This window comes from Carlito syrichta, unplaced genomic scaffold (assembly GCF_000164805.1).
Source record: "Carlito syrichta isolate Samal-C Ts95f unplaced genomic scaffold, Tarsius_syrichta-2.0.1 Scaffold307345, whole genome shotgun sequence".
Classification (NCBI taxonomy): Eukaryota; Metazoa; Chordata; class Mammalia; order Primates; family Tarsiidae; genus Carlito; species Carlito syrichta.
In genome coordinates, this window is record NW_007251441.1 from 364,048 (window position 1) to 376,885 (window position 12,838).

At 39.2% G+C, this 12,838-nt stretch overlaps 1 protein-coding gene across 2 annotated transcripts in view; it reads left to right on the forward strand.

Moving 5' to 3' along the window:
• LTN1 (listerin E3 ubiquitin protein ligase 1) overlaps window positions 1-12,838 on the forward strand; it is a 65,025-nt gene that overhangs the window by 4,846 nt on the left and 47,341 nt on the right. For both annotated transcript variants that reach the window (XM_008064467.2, XM_021715752.1), the window contains exons 2-6: window positions 1,699-1,902; window positions 3,000-3,098; window positions 4,680-4,910; window positions 8,033-8,085; window positions 9,357-9,537. In XM_008064467.2, the coding sequence (XP_008062658.1) occupies window positions 1,699-1,902; window positions 3,000-3,098; window positions 4,680-4,910; window positions 8,033-8,085; window positions 9,357-9,537 (768 nt within the window). The remainder of the gene's footprint in view (window positions 1-1,698; window positions 1,903-2,999; window positions 3,099-4,679; window positions 4,911-8,032; window positions 8,086-9,356; window positions 9,538-12,838) is intronic.

Consider the following 12,838-nt stretch of genomic DNA (forward strand, 5'->3'; position numbering starts at 1 on the left):
CAAAAAAAAAAAAAAAGGAACTTTTTTTTGGATTTAGTCTTAAATACTACGTTTTAAAATATAATTTAATTTAGGTCATCACTTTAAAAAGTAGGCCAGGTTATTCCTTGTCAAATGAACTTTACAAACATAATTTTGCTAAGTATGAGCAATTTTTTTTTTTTTTAGTTGGAGTCTCACTCTGTCGCTCAGGCTGGAGTGCAGTGGCACATTCACGGCCACCCCAGTGTCGACCTGCTAGACTCCGGCAATCTGTCCACCTCAGCCTTCCAAGTAGCCGGAACTATAGGCGTGCGCTACCATGCCTGGCTAGTTTTTTATTTATTGTGGAGACAAGGTCTTGGGAGGTTGTCTAGGCTGATCTTGAACCTGCGGGCTCAGGCAGTCCACTCACCTTGGCCTCCCAAAGTGCTGGGATTATAGGCTGAGCCACCGAGCTTGGCCTGTATGAGCAATTTGGTTAACCCTTAGAAAGAAAAGTGTTATTATCCTTGCAGAAAAATAAGAAATAGATGACTGTAAATGGGTTTTGATGTCATCTTGGTGGTCAAACTGAGACATTTTCCTCTTAGATGACAATAAGTTAATTTCTTTCAGTAGTGTAAATATTTTCTTTCTCTGTAACAACTAACTTCCTAACTTTCAGTACTAAGAGACTACAATATTTACAATATTATGTTGTAAACAAACCACTAACTGTGATTCAAAATAAAAAGCTCTGTCTTATATCTTGACCATTGTATGTATGTAAGTGTGTATGTATATATGTATTTTTTTGAGTTGGGATCTCACTTTGTCATCCAGGCTGTAGAACAGTGACATGATCATGGCTCACTGCATTCTTGACCTACTAGACTCAGGTGATCCTTCCGTCTTGGCCTCCAGAGTAGCTGTGACTACAGGTGTGCACCATAACACCTGGCTAATATGATTTTTTTGTGGAAAGGAAGTCTCGCTATGTTACTGGGCCTGGTCTCAAACTTCTGGGTCAAGCGATCCTCTTGCATCGGCCTCCAAAAGTTCTGGGATTACAGGCATGACCCACTGTGGCCAGCCCATTGTATTGACTTTTATGGCTATAGTAACATAATTTCAGTGCAAAGAGGTTAGGATAGACTTTGGGTATGTGGAAATAAGTGTATCCACTCTAAAGGAACTCTCAGTCTAGAATAGCTATCCCTAGACCTGTCCCAGGGTGATTGCTTAATAAATATTTGTTGAATGCAAAGAAGGGATCTATGTATGAGTTAATTTTACAGTATTACAGAGTATATATGTGTGTATACATGCTATTTATATGAAAGTTGAAAATAAAAAATTTCATAAAACAGCATTTATGAAAATTTTAGCATATTTGATGCATTCTGATTTTTGAAATTTTGTTCCATTTCTTTAAAATCTGTCATGGCCCATTATATTAATATCATGAGCCACTAATGGATTGTATCTACAGTTTAAAAAACATTATTCTAATGTTGGGGAAACCAGGAAATATCTCCTAGGATCATTATTGATAGGTTCTTGGTGACAAAAACATTCATCTTTGGGGAACTTTACAATAGATAAAATCTTAGGCTAGGAAAAAAGAAAAAGTACTCAGAAGTTTGTTCTGACCATAGGAATCATTGAGGAATTATAAAGTTAACTTTTGAACTCCTTCTAGACTCTGACTTTTTTCCTCCCTAACTTTCTTATCAGCCTTCCAACAGTGGCCGAGCTGCAGAACTTCTTGCCAAAGAAAAGGGAACAGTGCCTGGATTTATTGGTTTTGGAACATCTCAGAGTGACCTAGGCTATGTTCCTGCTATTCAAGGCGCTGAAGAAATTGACAGTCTTGTAGATTCTGATTTCCGAATGGTGCTGCGGAAGCTTTCTAAGAAAGATGTCACGACAAAATTAAAAGCAAGTTTTCTTGTTTTCATAAAAATGGTCAAGACAATCCTTTTGTTAAAATGTCATTAGCATATTTCAAGTAAAGAAAAATGAAGAATAATTAACACTAAGTTCTTTTACAATTGTACTTTCTGACACACAGGCTTAAACTTAGTTGATACTTATCTTGTGGGCTATTAATAAAAAAAAATCAGCCAGTTTTTTGCTCTGAACTTCTTTGAAACATTCTGGAATTTTGACTATACAGTTTTTTCCATTACAGATTGTAATTTTGATTCTGTAATTTTATTTTATTTTTTATTTTTGAGTTGCAGTAACATGCTGCTTATGGCCACTGCAACTTTGACCTACTGGACTCAGGTGATTCTTCCGCCTCAGCCTTCCAAGTAGCTGGAACCACAGGCATGTGCCACCATGCCCAGCTGATTTTTTGATTTATTGTAGAGACAAGGTCTTGCCATGTTGCTTAGGCTGGTCTCGAACCCCTCTGCTCAGATAGTCCTCTCGCCTCTACCTCCCAAAGTACTGAGATTACAGGCATGAGCCACTGTGCCCAGCTAACCCTGTACTTTTAAATTTTTTGTTTTATTTTGTTTTTGTTTTGAGTCAGAGTCTTACTCTGTTATCAGGCTGGAGTACAGTGGCACGATCATGGCTCACTACAGCCTTGATCTCCTAGGCTCAGGTGGCACCTCAGCCTTTCAGGTAGCTGGGACTATGGTGCATGTCACCACACCAGGCTGATTTTTGATTTTTTTTTGTAGAGACGAGGTCTTGTTATGTTGTGTAGGTTGGTCTCAAATTCCTGGACTTGAGCAATCCTCCCGCTTTGGCCTCCGAAAATGCTGGGATTACCCGCATAAGCTACCTTGTCCGACTTAAATGATTTTTTTGTTTGTATATGTTTTATTTTTTAAAAAACAACTGAAAAGTTTCTACTATAGTAGCCTGTGAAGGAACTCTTCAAATTAGTCCCACATGGCATAAACAGAAATAATGCATTCTCTTGTTACACAAAGTAGGCAATGCTTTCAGAACAAAATAAATATAACCGTAGTCAATATTATGACTGTTAATCTTTAATGATATTAATAATTTACTTTTAGGCTATGCAGGAATTTGGAACCATGTGTACAGAGAGAGACACAGAAATTGTAAGAGGAGTTCTTCCATATTGGCCAAGGATTTTCTGCAAAATTTCACTTGTACGTATTACTAGTTTCTTTCTGTTGTATATTTTTTTGGTTGAAGTCATGAGAACTGTCATATGGTTGATTTTTGGTGTGAGTTATGAAATGTTATTTAGTAAGTCCCCTACATACAAACCTTCAAGTTACGAGCTTTCAGAGATGTGACCATGCAGTCATTTTCATGTCTAGTCACATAAGTTAGTTCATGTATCTGGTGTACATTGTCATGTGTGTACAAGGTATTGTACTATAAGATTAAAAATGTTTTCTTTATTTTTGTGTTTGTTTTTAGAGTATTATTATTTTAATAAATTTTTTTATTTTAAAGTTGTGGAGTACAAGTCAGGATTGGGTGTATAAGTGGTTTTTTATGTATTATTTGTGTGAAAAGTATTAACCATCGGGCTCGGTGGCTCAGCCTGTAATCCTGCGCCTTTGGGAGGCTGAGGTGAGTGGATTGCCTGAGCCCGCGGGTTTGAGACCTGCCTGGGCAGCGAGACCTCATCTCTACAATAAATCAAAAAATCAGCCGGGCGTGGTAGCGCATGCCTGTAATTCCGGCTACTGGGAAGGCTGAGGTGGAAGGAATCGCCGGAGCCCAGCAGGTCGAGGCTGCGGTGGCCGGGAGGGCCACTGCACTCCAGTCTGGGCGACAGAGTGAGACTCCAATTCAAAAAAGAAAAGAAAAGTATTAACCTATTACAGTACAGTACTTTATAGCTGATTGTGTTAGTTGAGTACCTGGGCAAATTTTGTTGAACTTTAAACAAATTGAACTTAAAAACGCACTCTTGGAGTGGAATTTGTTTGTATGTAGGGAACTTATCATATTAGCAATGTTATGCAGATTGGATCATATTGCAAAAAATGTGTAGAGAGTCTGTTTTTATTTTATTTTTATTTTTATTTTTATTTATTTATTTATTTTTTGAGTTGGAGTCTCACTCTGTCGCCCAGACTGGAGTGCAGCAGCCGCTCCTGGCCACTGCAGCCTCGACCTGCTGGGCTCCAGAGATCCTTCCGCCTCAGCCTTCCGAGTAGCTGGAACTACAGGCGCGTGCTACCACGCCCAGCTAATATTTTTGATTTATTGTAGAGATGAGGTCTCGCCAAGTTGCCCAGGCTGGTCTCAAACCTGCGGGCTCAGGCAATCCACTCACCTCAGCCTCCTAAAAGCACGGGATTACAGGCTGAGCCACCGAACCCGGCTGAGAGTCTGTTTTTAGAAAGTAAATTATTACTAGAGTTACCCAGATGCTTTTCATTTGTAATAAATTTTGGCAATTAATTTATTCCCTTACATATTGGCTGCAGAATAATGAGAGCGAATTGCTTGATTATTTAAGACCCAGCCTTGAATCTGACTTGAATATGCTCTTACCTCATTGAGAGATAGGGAAAAGGAAAAATTAATCAATTATTCCATAGAATTTATGATTAAAAACCATCTAAATCCTTGATATTAAGAAAAATTGATTTTAGTTTAGCTCTATATACAGGTGAATTCTTAGTAATGGGTCGTTATAGCATATCCAGAAATGTTTGTTTATTTTTATGGGCTAGAGCTATTTTAAATCACATTTATATTTTCAATAGGATCATGACCGCCGGGTTCGAGAAGCTACACAGCAAGCTTTTGAAAAACTTATCCTTAAAGTAAAGAAGCAGTTGGCTCCCTATCTAAAAAGTTTAATGGGATATTGGCTGATGGCTCAGTGTGATACTTACACACCAGCTGCGTTTGCAGCAAAAGATGCATTTGAAGCTGCTTTTCCTCCAAGCAAACAACCTGAAGCCATAGCATTTTGTAAGGATGAAATTACAAGTGTAAGTTCTTGGGCCATTTTGAATCTGTTTTTTTTCTCTTAAGTACTTAAGGGTTATGCGCATACTATAATGGCAGCTCTTTTATGTAGCATTGTGGGAAGATGAGTAAGTGTAGTAGTCCCAACTGAAGGTTGCCTTTAAAAAAAATATTTTTAACAAAATCGATCATTTTGGATTAGATTTTTCCCATTTTTAATTTCTTAACTCTTAATTAGCCCAAAAGTGCATTAATGTATTATATCATCTTAAAAAATTAGATATATTCTTCATGATGTACAATCTGAACAAATAATATATCTAAAAATAAATCTAAAATTATCTTCCTTCATTTTTTTTTTTTTTGAGGAAAGAAAAGACTTATTTAGAAAAAAGATCACTTCCCACAGACAGGAAGAGGGCTGGAACGCTGAGATGAGTGTGGCACCATAGTACCCCAAGTCCCCAGCGTAAATCCTCTCCCCAGGAGATGTTGCAATCAAGTAGACATGACTGCCCTGACTTTCTTGCTGACCACTTGCCGATGATTTGCAGACCCTGAGGAGGGGAGGGGTCTGGTTCCCAGGCACCGGGCAGCACGGTCTCATCATCTTCAGGTGTCTGTTTTAAGATTACAATGGGCAGACACTGGTCATGTTTGAGGGATCTGGGTTTTACAGGAGTCCAGGCAGTTTCCACTGTTGCAGTCCATATGTGGATGTTCCTGCAGCTTGTCTTCAAACTTTGGAGGCGCAGAAAAGAGTACCGTGCAGCTGTTGAAGTTTCAAAGTCCTTCGTGGAGTTGCTTCACCAACAAGAAAATAAAATAGCAAAGGAACCAAGCACTTTGTCTCCTACCCTAACGGGCACTGGCAGTCTGAACTTTCCTTTGGGGACTTTCTTGCCTCCCTAGGGAGTAGCCTTGGGCAGAGACTGTCAGTTGCTCTCCGAGATCCAGTCAGGTCCATGGAGAAACTCAGAAATCCTGGCTAGAAGGAAGCAAAGAGTTCACCTTTGTCCCTCAGTCTATCAGGCTGCAATGTTCTGATGTATTTCCCTGGGACCTTCCAGCACGCTGAAGTGTAGCCTCAGCCAGAGCTTTCAGTTGGCATCAGGTTCCAACACAGTCCCCAGAGGGTCACCAGTTAGGAAATGTGGAAGAAGAGAGGGAGAGATCTCAGAGATCTCTGTGGGACCTCCAGAAAATGTTATGGATGGAGGAGGGTCCATAGGTGGCACAGCATCACCGGAGCCTATGTGCTGGGGGTGCGCACTGGTAGCCAGAGATCCGAGTAACACAAAGATTTGCAACACAAAGAGATGAAGAAAAAGATTTATTTAGAAAAAAGATCACTTCCCACAGACAGGAAGAGGGCCAGCACTCTAAGATGAGTATGGCCTATATTCCTTCATATTTCTATGTCAATACATATGTACAGCTCTGCCTCATTTTTTGTTGGCTCTTCATTATCACTCTATATAGATATATAATAGTTTATGTAACACCTTTTGTGTTAATATATATTTGGGGTTTTTCCAATTTTTTTTTATAACATGCTTCTTCAGCTAACATTCTTGAATAGATCTCTTCATATCCTTGTGGGAGTTATATCAAGAAATAAAGGGAGATGAACTAGGAGTTGTAGGGGATTGAGGATTTTAAAAAATTTGTTTGCATTCATTCCCTTATTTAGTATTCCTATGTTCCACAGCACTGGGTATAATCTAAACATTTCTCTCCTTTCTTCTTTTCCTTCCTCCTTTCAAATAGCCGTCCTTCCTGTGGCTTTCCATTACATTTCGTTGACTTTCCATGACACTTCAAGTTCAGATTTCTGCACACAAGGCTCTGCATGATCTGGTCTCTGCTTGCATATCTGATCTCTTCACCCTATATCTCTTCAAGGCATTACTTGATCCTAATTCTTCTTTTTTTTGTGTGTTGGAGTCTCACTCTGTCGCCCAGGCTGGAGGGCAGTGACATGCTCCCGGCCACCACAGCCTCAACCTGTTGGGCTCTGGCGATCCTTCCGCCTCAGCCTTCCAAGTAGCTGGAACTACAGGCGAGCGCTACCACACCCAGCTGATTTTTTTTTTTTTTTTGAGTTGGAGTCTCACTCTGTCGCCCAGGCTGGAGGGCAGTGACATGCTCCCGGCCACCGCAGCCTTGACCTGCTGGGCTCCGATGATCCTTCTGCCTCAGCCTTCCAAGTAGCTGGAACTACAGGTGCGCAGTACCACGCCCGGCTAATTGTTGATTTATTGTAGAGATGAGGTCTCACTGCCCAGGCGGGTCTCGAACCCGCGGGCTCAGGCAATCCACTCACCTCAGCCTCCCAAAGGTGCGGGATTACAGGCTGAGCCACCGAGCCCGGCTTTTTTTTTTTTTAATTGTAGAGATGAGGTCTCACCAAGTTACCCAGGCGTGTCTTGAACCCGCGGGCTCAGGCAATCTACTCAACTCAGCCTCCCAAAGGTGCGGGATTACAGGCTGAGCCACCAAGCCTGGCTTCCTAATTCTTCATTTACCTTCTTCTATTCTTTTCTCAGGTGTACCAAGTTTGTTTTTCTAGGGAAAGTGTTTGTGGCTTTAATCATATTCTCAAGAGTTCTCTAACCCAATTATAAATTTAAAATGATTGATTTAAAATGCCAAGTGATAAATGTTATGATAGTGAATTGTCATAAGTTTAGACACTGAATAGCTTTAGAAAATGGATTTTGAGACAACTAATTTGACTGTTAATAGACATTTGTAAAAATTTTGTTCTTGGCTTTGTTATGGGTGGATGAGTGATCAACAAAAGGGGAGGTAGAAAGCAGATCCTAATTTCTCTCCCAATTTTGTTAATTGATTATTTTTCTTAACTGCTATGTAGAAGAGAATTGGAGAAAGAAGTGACCAGGAATATTTATAGGAGTGTGGGGAAGAAGTACTTTATTCTTACTGCAACAGCCAACCTTAAAGATTTATAGGAAAAGGAAAATGGGTAAAATTAAAACCTTTAGTTTTGCTATTTGATTTTGCTTTTAGATTTGGATGAGGTTTATGAGGATTTATAAAATGGATTTTACTTAACCAGACTCTGTTCATCATTGACAGTTGAGTAAAATCTTAAGGCTTTGTTATTTTTCCCCCTTTGCAGGTGCTGCAGGATCATCTTATAAAAGAAACACCTAATACACTCAGTGACCCACAGTAAGTTGTATTGTTTCTATATAGCTCATGTTAAGGTTTGTTTCACTCATAAGTAATCAGAAAATTTTAGTGTGACTTTTTTTTAAAAAGAAAGAGTTCTAAATGTAGAGATGAAAATATTTGCTATACTGCTACATTTGAGGTGCTGTAATAAGTACTTTTACTTGAATTATCTGGGAGCTGCACATTTAGGTTTTTCACATTTACTTCTGACAGTCATAGCTGGAATGAGGTCTAGTTTAAAAGAACTTCAAGCAGGTCTTTTTAAGGTTTCTAAATTAAATTAAATTTTATTTTATTTTTGAGTTGGAGTCTCAGTCTGTCGCCCAGGCTGGAGTATAGTGGCACACTCATGGCCACTGCAGCCTCGATCTGCTGGGCTCAGGTGAACCTTCCTCTTCAGCCTTCCAAGTAGCTGGAACTACAGGCAGGCGCCACCATACCCAGCTAATTTTTTGATTTATTGTAGAGATGAGGTCTCACCAAGTTGCCCGGGCTGGTTCTGAACCCGTGGGCTCAGGCAGTCCTCTCACCTTGACCTCCCACAGTGCTGGGATTATAGGCGTGAGCCACCGTGCCCAGCCTTTTTTAATCTTTAATGACAGAATCGTGCTTGTTGCTCAGGCTGGAGTGCAGTGACATGATCATAGTTCCTGTGGCCTCAAACTCCTGGGTTCAAGCGATCTTCCTGTTTCAGCCTCCTGAGTTGCTGAAACTATACATCATGTTGACTAGTTTTTTAATTTTTTGTAGAGATGGTTTCAGTATGTTGCTCAGGCTGGTCTTGAACTCCTGGTCTCAAATATTCCTTCCACCCTGGCATCCCAAATTGCTGGGATTACAGGCACGAGCCACTGTGTCCAGCCTATAAATAATTCTGTTGAAAGAGTTATAAAATGTTTTGTTTACTTTTACCCTTTATATTTAAACCAAACTTTCAAGAGTCCCTAAGGGAAATTAATCTTAGATACCTTGATATCCATTCCCTAGGATCAGCCTAGTATGTATGTGCCACTGAAAGCAGTATACTTGCTCACTTATTTCATGTCTTGGCTTTTCATCTGCTTTCACTTTGAATTAGTAGTAAAGTACGTAATTAAATTTCTGAATGTGTTTATTATTTTGAGGGGGATTGGTACAGGAGAAATAGAAGAGAGAAATAGAGCAACTTTGGTAGATCATTAATGGTAATACATTTAAAATAGAATGAAAAGTATGTAGTTTGGTTTATTCTTAATCCTGTTATATATTTATTTTCTTTTCACCTCAAGAACTGTTCCAGAGGAAGAAAGAGAAGCTAAATTCTATCGGGTTGTAACTTGTTCCTTGTTGGCATTAAAGAAATTGCTTTGCCTCTTACCTGATAATGAGCTTGATTCTCTGGAGGATAAATTTAAGTCTCTTTTATCACACAATAAGTTTTGGAAGTATGGAAAACACAATGTACCTCAGGTATCTCACTCTTTTTTATTTTAAGACAGTTCTCTCATTCCTCTTATTGGTTTATGTTTAGGTTTATTGTTTATATTTCAAATTCTATAAGTACATCTTTGTGATGGGTTATTCATTTACTGAATACTGGAATGTTGCTCTTTTTTCTATGTTTTATTTAGTTTGGGCCTCAGGTTCAGAGTTGAATTATCATACTCCTTTGTTCCCACCACCTTAAAACCGAAGTGTGCAAGGCTCTTCTCATGTAATGTATTTGTTTTTCCCTTTTGTCCCTGTCTCCCTCTCCATTCTCTACCTCCACCGGCTGACCATTCTAATGTGTTTAACATATATCCTTTTGTTTGTACAGTCGATTTAGCGAATACTGAGACATTACTCCTAGGAGAAATGCAGGGTTAAGTTTTGTGAGCGTCTGGTCACATTCTTGTCAGTTGATCAACATATAACCTTGCTTTATGTGTGTTTCTGTTTAAAGACACCTTGTTTAATATCTGTTATTGATTCATTAACATTGAACTCATGACCAATAGCACTAAAACTCATGTTTTATCTAACTTACCAGATTTATTTAACACATGTTTTCTCTGTAAGGAATAACACAGCTTTCTTCTGCTTAGACACAATAGACAACACTTTAGTACTACTGCTTGGAAGCCATTTGAAACAAAATTCCCAACCAGAAGCACAAAAATTTGTTAAAATGTTATGAAAAGAACACTTATTGACAGTATGAGAGCTGAAATAAAAAGGCGAAATGTCACCTTGTTCAACATCAGCTGGGATTGTGACTCAGATTTTTCACTGTTTTGTATTTGTACGCCAACGACTGCAAAAGCACTGCAGATTTTAATTTTGGGGTTACAGATTTATTAGTGAGCAGGCAAATTTGCAAATATGGAATTTGTGAGTGATAAGGGTTGACTGTTTTTGAAAAATGTCCTTTTATGTATACGTTCTACATATACATAAATTGATTTTATTGATTTTTAATTTCATTTCATGTATTTTTATTTATTACTTAAAAACAAAAGATTCATATTTCTACATGTACGTCTGATCCATGTCTTCTGACTAGGTTGTGTAATATTCAGAAACTTGCATCTCCATGTCTGTTTTACTTGTCCATTCCTTGATAGACATCCTGATTGCTTCCAATTTTTCACCCTCACAAATAATGCAGCAATGAACAGCTTTGTTCATGTGCTCTTGAATCTTCAAGAAATTCTGAGTCATGGAGTATGTGCATACACCTAATTTCCTGAAGTAGTGCCAGGTCACTCACCTGAATGACTGCATTACTCTAGACTCAACCATCAATGCATGATGAATCCCATACTGTATAGTCTTATATTCTAGCCATCTACTAGGCACCATTCAGTTGCTTAGTTTTTCATTAGTCTAATAGGAATTCAGCTACTTAGTTTTTCTTTTCTTTTTTTTTTTTGAATCAGAGTCTCAGTCCATCGCCCAGGCTGGAGTACAGTGGCACACTCACAGCCACCACAGCCTCGACCTGCTGGGTTCAGGTGATCCTTCCACCTCAGCTTTCCAAGTAGCTGGAACTACAGGTGCATGCCATCACGTTCAACTAGTTTTTGGATTTATTGTAGAGACAAGGTGTTACCAAGTTGCCTAGGCTGTTCTCGAACCCGTGGGCTCAGTCATTTTCCTTACCTCGGCCTTCCAAAATGCTGGGATTATAGGCTTGAGCCACTGCATCTGGCTTTTTTTTTTTTTAAGGGACAGTATCTTACTCTGCCACCCAGGCTGGAGTGCAGTGGCATGATCATAGCTTACTGCAGTCTCAAGCTCCTAGTCTCCAGGGGTCCTCCCACCTCAGCCTCCTAAGTATTTGAGACTGTAGGCACAAAATACCACACCTGGCTAATAAAAAAAAATAAAATAAAAACCTTTTTAATAGAGATAAGGTCTAGTTTTGAACTCCTGGTCTCAAGTGAATTTTCCTGTCTCTGCCTCCCAGGTAGCTGGGATTATCTGCGTGAGACAACATGCCCGGCCTTTTTTTTTTCTGTTGAAATTATTCTGCTCTTATTATATAGGAGTTCCTTGTATATCCTAAGTATTAGTCCTTTTGTCATTTTTAGGCATTACAAAAAACTCCCATTCTGTCAGTTCTCTGTGTCCTTTGTCAGAAAGAAACTTTAATCTTGTTATGGTCAAAGTCATTGATTTTGCCTTATGAAGGCCTTTACCACTTTTTTCAGTTTTATTTTATTTTTAAAATTTTTTGTAGAGATAAGGTCTAACTATGTTCACTAGGCTGGCGTTGAACTCTTGACCTCAAGCATTCCTCCATCCTTGACCTCCCATAGTGCTGGGATTACAGACATGAGCCCTGTACTTGGCCCCTTTCCTACTTTTATGTCATGAAGATATTCATAACTTAAAATTTTTTATAGTTATATCTTTTTAATGTACTTTATGTTTCATATAGAGTCTTTAATTTGTCAATAATTTATATATTTATGTAGTGCTACATAGAGATCTAGTTAACATTTTTCTTTGTATATAGTGAGCCAATTTTCCTAACATTTCCGAGTAAATTGTTATTCTTTCCTTACTGATCTGTGATCCTGCCATTATGGTACATTAAATTCGTAAATTTGCCTGTAAACTATATTCTTTTTTTTATTTTATTTTATTTTTGAGTTGGAGTCTCACTCTGTCACCCAGACTGGAGTGCAGTGGCCGCTCCCGGCCACCGTAGCCTCAAACTGCTGGGCTCCTGCGATTCTTCCACCTCAGCCTTCCAAGTAGCTGGCACTACAGGCGCGTGCTACCACACCCGGCTAATTTTTGATTTATTGTAGAGATGAGATCTCACCAAGTTGCCCAGGTGGGTCTCAAGCCCATGGACTCAGGCAATCCACTCACCTCAGCCTCCCAAAGCACAGGATTACAGGCTGAACCACCAAGCCCAGCTGTAAACTATATTCTGATGCATTGGTCTCTGTCTCTTATGCCAGTACCAGTGTCAGTTTGACATTATGATACGTTTTAATAGGACTCATGTGGGTTAGTCTTTTTTAGTTGTATCCTTCAAGATTGACTAAGATGTTTTGGAACTTTATTCTTTCATATAAATTTCAATAGATTTATTGAATTTCTCAAAAGAATTTAACTTAAATTTTAATTGGGGTCGGGCTCGGTGGCTCAGCCTGTAATCCCACGCCTTTGGGAGACTGAGGTGAGTGGATTGCCTGAGCCCGCGGGTTCGAGACCCACCTGGGCAGCGAGACCTCATCTCTACAATAAATCAAAAAAAAAAAAAATCAGCTGG